Raw genomic sequence first — 6,300 nt, forward strand, 5'->3', positions numbered from 1 at the left:
TTCCCTGATGATAAAGGATGTTAGACTTTTTCAGGTGTTTCTCAGCCATTCGGTATTCCTCAGTTGAGAATTCTTTGTTTAGCTCTGTACCCCAATTTTTAATGGGGTTATTTGAATTTCTGGAGTGCTTGCATCACAATCTGATGGAGTGGTTTTTGTCAGTTGAGGTTCCCATCGCTCAAATGACTCGCACCTGTATCAAGTTGACGTAAAACTAGCCTGCAGAGGTGACTTTTGCTGAACTTGTCAGATGGGTAAACTTCAGAGAAATCATTTCCAGCATCAGAGAAAGACTGAACCACGGTTACCACGAGGGATCCAGGACTGTTCTTAGTCTCAAATGAGGCTCCCAAGAGCAAGTTTTCTGTCACAGACAAAATGGTTTAACAAGAAAAAGAGCCCTGCTTCACAAGGCCTATCTTGCCTCTTTCAAAATGTTGATCTGGTACTGAATTTTGTCCTCCTTCCTTCTCAGTGTGTAATTCTGTCTACTTCCTTTATCTCCATATCACAATGCGTTCCCTTTATGATGATGTCTAGTTCTTTACAAATCTGGGCCAAGCAGGAAGGGTGAGAGGGGAATTCCGTGGCAGCAGGTAATTACTTCAGGCCAGGTATCAAGTCCCATGTCTAATGTACAGCCTTCCATTGGGTAGCTGCTCTTCCAGAGCTTTAAGTGAAGAATATGAATGTCAGATGTGGGGCATTCTTGGAGTCCTCTGGATGGGAAAGCCTGCTTTCTGTCCTTTACACCACACTGCCCATCCTGGGCTTAGATGGCTTGCCTCTGTGTTGTTCTAAAAAATCTCCTGTGGTCCAGCCTTGAGTGGGCACAGTGGAGCCTCTCTAGCATCTCTGAAAGGATTTTGTCTACCTTGCTGCTTTGTGGCCCCTGCTCTTTACAACCCGCAGTTGAAGCCTGCACAAATGGAATACCTCTGCTGTGACATCTTTTCAAGTCCATAATCCTCCTCCAGCCAGTCCTATATGTAGGGATAAAGATTTCTGCAGACCATGGCTGCTTAAATCAGTCTGACCCATCAGCCACTGTGTGTGTACCTGTTCTACCAAGGGATGTGAAGCCATGTCACCTAACATGGAAGATCTTCAGGACACTGCATCAGAAGTAGATCCAAGTGACACTAAGGTCCCATCCCTGGATCTCCTTGAGCTGTGCTGATACATCCAGCCACTACCCCGATCCTGGAACCACTGGGGGATTTGTACCGGTTCAATCTTTGTGGGAGTGAATTTCTCCGAACCAGAGGTTGCAAATTCACAGAGGGCAGATGTTCCTAGCACAGCAGGAAGCAATGCCTTCAAGGTTCCCTGTGGCTGGCGAGGGGAGCAGGAGGAGTAACCTCCTCCCACCTCTCCCAGCTCCCAGTCGGGACCCAGCCAGCTTTTTAACTAGATCGCTTTTACAGTACTTTCACACCAGCTCATGTTCTCTGTGCACTCCACAAGCATCTTTCTTGCTGAGCCAACAAGAAAAAGTTTAAAGCGCTTGCTGCTTACATCTAAAATGCTTCCAGACTCAGGGCTTCTTTGGTGCTCGCCGAATCGCACGGAAAGAGAAGGCTGAAAGCTTTACGAGTTGAGAACTCGGGCTTATCGTTGGGTCTGATGCTGGTCAGCCGAGACTCCGGTTGCTTTTAAACACAGCTCGGTGGGTTTTAACTGAAGGATACTACTAAATATGTCATCATGTATTCATCCTTCAACTTTAATTATTGGAAACAGCCTGCTTAGTAGGTTCCTGGATCAAAATTCTGATTTGAGGAGCCTTCCCCCTCACCTCTCCAGGGACAACTCCTTGACATCTGTAGACACACTACAAAGAGATCTGACAGCTTTACTCTCAGAACCACCCAAAATGAGGTTTTGTTTAAAGGGAAAAATGTGTATTTGTCTTTAGACTAACTGAAGCCTGCTGTTTTTACAGATAGAATTATGACTTTATATGTTGATTGTAGAGACAGGCTGAGCCTCGGCCTCAAAAGGATACCAGAGAGACAGGTTGTCAGGTGTTGAAGGGAAGTGTAAAGCCAGACGAGCACTGTCAGCCCGGCCTCGGGTTTGCACCACAGATGTGTTGGGTTTGAGCCGTCACCGTTTACTTTCTTACCGTTATAAATGGAATCCCGGTCTTAATGCCTCTACCCCTGGGTTATGGCAAACATTATTTCCAGCACAGTGCACATGGGAAAAATAATTCTGGGTTAAGTCATTATGCTCCATGCTGGATGGAGCCAGGGATGTTGTACTCTGCTTACATTGAGAAGTAAGAACACCTGTCTCAGAGGATAAAGAACATGGATCTTATATTTCTCATCAGCAAATTCCTTCAAATTCCCTCTTTACTCAAAGGCGTAATGTTCTCAGCTTGCCACTGGGCTTTCCTGGGGTCATTCTGAGCCTTAAGTGTTTGCTGTGTGGCACCAAATCCTTTGACTAGCCTTCTCCACAGACCTGGCGTCTGAGTTTGGTTGGTTTCTTGTTGTTGTTGTTGTTGTTGTTGNTGCTGCTGCTGCTGCTGTTGTTGTGGATGATGATAATGATGATCTCCTGCATGGTCGCAGTTCTTTCTGGGACACTGCTATATTCCTAAGACTGACTGCATTACTCTCTGGCTCTTGCATTTTAGACTCCCAGGTCCTACCGCAAGGGTGGCCACTGCAGGCAGTGAGGCCAAAACACGCGGAGGAGGGTCAGCTGCTGCCAACAACCGTCGGAGCCAGAGCTTTAACAACTACGACAAGTCTAAACCTGTCACCTCTCCACCCCCACCTGCACCACCAAGTAACCATGAGAAAGGTGAGTCATTTTCTCTGGAGTCCTCTGTCAGTTGGGGTGGGGTCAAGATCTAGCTTGCAAACAGGATGAAGAACTGTGGTTCAAACATACACATGCTTAGCGGGAAGGTTGTCATCAGTGACATTAGCACAGTGGGGAAAGCATTGCTACACCCACAACCAGCCAGCCAGCCAGCCAGCCAGCTAGAATAAGTTATTATTTTGGCCATGGCCCATAAAACACTTGGCTACAGATTAGAAATAAGATGCCATTTGAAATCTGAGGAAAAAAAATTTCATGGATGCTATACAGTAGAAGTGCAAGTTTCTTGGGGCGTGCTTTGGGAGTCATCAGAAGTGATGTGAAGGAGCACTGGTGATGTGGACGTTTTCACCTTTGGGTAAGCTACAGTGAAGCACTTGACTCGCATCTAAGAAGCAGACAGCCTTGATCCCAGGGTTGTGATGATATAATGATATCTGACCGTCTGTGCCTCTGAGCGTTTGGGGGGGAGAAAAGGCAAGGTAAGCGGCTTGTGGAAGACCTCTACAGAAGGTGATAAGATGAAACTTTGCTTGGACAGGCCTATGAGACATTCGAGAAACTAAGGCAGGTTGGACAAGTCTTCAATGGAAGACATGCCCTTCCTGCCCTCCCACCAAGCAGAAATGGCAGAAACCAACGCCAGGTCTCTCAGAAGTATTCCTGGTGGCAGTGTGCAAGTGTCCATGGATCATGTCACATGCCATCCCTTTGAGTCACAGCATGTTGCCCCCTGTCCCTGCGAAGCCCTCGTGTTGTGAATGAACTCGGTCCCATCCTATCTACTCCCCAAACCAGGAACACTTGGGACACAGAGGCCGAGTCCCTTGAGAGTTTAGTCATGGTTACATTGTTTTTCCCCTTCTGAGTAGGGGAGAGATCTTTATTTTTTTATGAGGCTGACAGATTTCTCAACCAAGGTACCAGGAACTTGAAACCAGTACTAAAGTCTAATCCAGGATATATGGACCAGCCACATCTATGTGATCCCGCCCCTCGGTGTCTCTCCCTCAAACATCAAGAGCTTTTGTTTAATGTGTGTAGCTTTTTCATCTGTTAGTTTCACTTCTCAGGTACTGGGGGCCAAACCCAGAGCCTCGTTGTTCTAGACAAACATGTCACTGAGTCACACCCCACACCTCTTCTTTACTTCCCCATGCCTAAGTGGCTTTCTTTATAAAATTGTGTTTGGAGGAGTTGGAGAGACGGATGCGGTTTCTGCAGAGGACCCAGGTTACAATCCCCAGCACCCATGCTGTGCAGCACACAATCACCTCTAACTCCATGGCATCTGATTCCCTCTTCTATCCTCAGGACGCTTGTACTCCCATGTGCATACCCACATACAGAAAGTCACATAGATAAAACAAATGATATTTTTAAAAAAACAAAACCAAAAATGTATGCTTGGAATATAAAAGTCACATCTTGCAAAATAGTACAAGAGCACATATTTTCTTTTAAAAGTTATTTTTATATTTCTTAACAAGCACCAGTATAAACCAAACTGTGCATACCCTTCCACAACTTTCCACAGTACAGCCATATAAATACAACACACTCGCATATAGAAATGTTTGGGGTTTTACTTCAAAAGAAAAAGCTATTTTCTTTTTAGTTTCACCCATGTCACAACCTCATTTATTCCCCTTTTAAAGGGATGGAACTAACATGTACCTAAAATAAAATAAAATAAAATAAAATAAAGACTCCATACTTGCTATAGTCACAGAGTCAGGGAGGGGTGAAGGTTGAAACGAGACAAATTGTTTTAACATGCTGAACTAATAAATCTGGCCTACTTTATTGACATTACAGTGACTGTCAATGGCCTGGTATAGTAAGAACTCCTTTGGGTTTGAGACTAAAACCGGCGGCCTCACTTTCTCCTCTGCTCATGAGGTGACTGAAGAGCTGTAACTTACACGACATGCTCAGCTGTCCTTGCGACTGGGCCTCGTTAGTGTGAAAACTGTTCTGCCTCCTGGTGGACTCCTCCTTCGGTCGTCATCAGCTGTGTCACCTCTTTGCTCTGTTCTTGTTGTTGGGAATTTGAAGACTAGCATTCTGTCATGTCTGTTATACTGGGTCCATTGATTGAGAATGTCTGTAAGCGTGTCACTTCGTGGTTGGTGACAGTCAGCATCAGCGGTTAAAAGACAGAACTGTTTAAGAGAATCACCTATGTTGGGCCGTGCACCAGGATTCTGACATGACGTCATGAGTCTAGTAGATGGAAGGAACCCGGCACTCTAAGTCCTGTAGAGGACTTTTTGCTTGTGACCATGAATGGAGATGGGGATGGGACTAGCGTCTGGCTGGTTGTGGGAACTAAGGGGCTAAGATGCTGCTTTGCAGAGGCACATGGAGAGTAGTTCCCATGTGTGCCGTAGCAGAGGTGTTTGAGCCCTGAGCACAAAGTAGTAAGAACCCATTCTGCTTTGGGGAGGAGTCTGAAGCGATTCCGACTGCATTGCTTTCCCTTCATGCTAGGACGGTAGCCCAGGAAGGAGTGAGTGGCTCTAAAAAAGTCTCCTAGTGTTGATCTGGGTGTTGATCTAAGAACAGATCTGCTGGGTTCACGTTTGCAGGGTCTGTAGTGGACCTGCCCGGGTTTGCCGTAGTGATTGATAGTTAAGCCTTGTTGGTCATTCTGGAACTGTGACCCTTGACAGAGAGAACAGAGGATAACTGTCATTTCTGGGAAACAGCTGCAAAATTATCATGATCTCTAGGCTGCAATCCATCATGGTTGGGAGGTAGGGGGGGTTGTCTTAGAAAACCAGCGTCGGGTATGGACCAGAGGCCACTGTAGCATTTCAAGTATGCTCCAGAAGTTTGTCTGGAGACAGGGTTCTGTGTGCAGATGGACCTGGCTAAGCTTTCAGGCTGGATAAACTACCACACTCAAAGTCCTCACAGGGCCCCAGAAGAGGAAAAGACCTGGCCAGCTACAAAGCCAAACTCATCCCCGGGGCTGGACTACAAATGTCTATGGAAGAGTTTGGCCTCCCATTAAAGACAAGGCAAATACTCGGAAGAGAGATGACTACACTTGAATTTTAGCCTTGGTCAGTTCCAGAAGTGTGACTCTGGTGACATGCCGCCTATAGGTAGCTGTCACCAGGGCTAATGCTCCAGATCACCGTCTCGAGCCACACCAGTGCTACAGTACTCAGAAGGATGCAGCCAGCCATTGAAGGTGCTAGCAAACTCCCTCAGGTGCTTCTCCACAGGCTGGCCACTCCAAGATAGGGTCCACACTGATGGAATCCATGCTGAGTGTCCACATGATCCCAGGGAGAAGAGGCTCCACATGGGTGGCTCTTGTAGCCTTGGTAAATTCCAAACTAGAAATTATTTTAAGATCTGTCTCTCTCTCTCTCTCTCTCTCTCTCTCTCTCTCTCTCTCTCTCTCTCTCTCTCTCTCTCTCTCTCTCTTTCCCTCCCTCCCTCCCTCCC

The 6,300-nt window shown here is 46.5% G+C and overlaps 1 protein-coding gene across 12 annotated transcripts in view; it reads left to right on the forward strand.

The window, feature by feature from the left end:
- Nav2 (neuron navigator 2) overlaps window positions 1–6,300 on the forward strand; it is a 643,327-nt gene that overhangs the window by 456,552 nt on the left and 180,475 nt on the right. For all 12 annotated transcript variants that reach the window (XM_029533095.1, XM_029533102.1, XM_021221030.2 and 9 more), the window contains one exon: window positions 2,648–2,817. In XM_029533095.1, coding sequence (XP_029388955.1) covers window positions 2,648–2,817 — 170 coding nt within the window. The remainder of the gene's footprint in view (window positions 1–2,647; window positions 2,818–6,300) is intronic.

This window comes from Mus pahari, chromosome 1 (genome assembly GCF_900095145.1).
Source record: "Mus pahari chromosome 1, PAHARI_EIJ_v1.1, whole genome shotgun sequence".
Classification (NCBI taxonomy): Eukaryota; Metazoa; Chordata; class Mammalia; order Rodentia; family Muridae; genus Mus; species Mus pahari.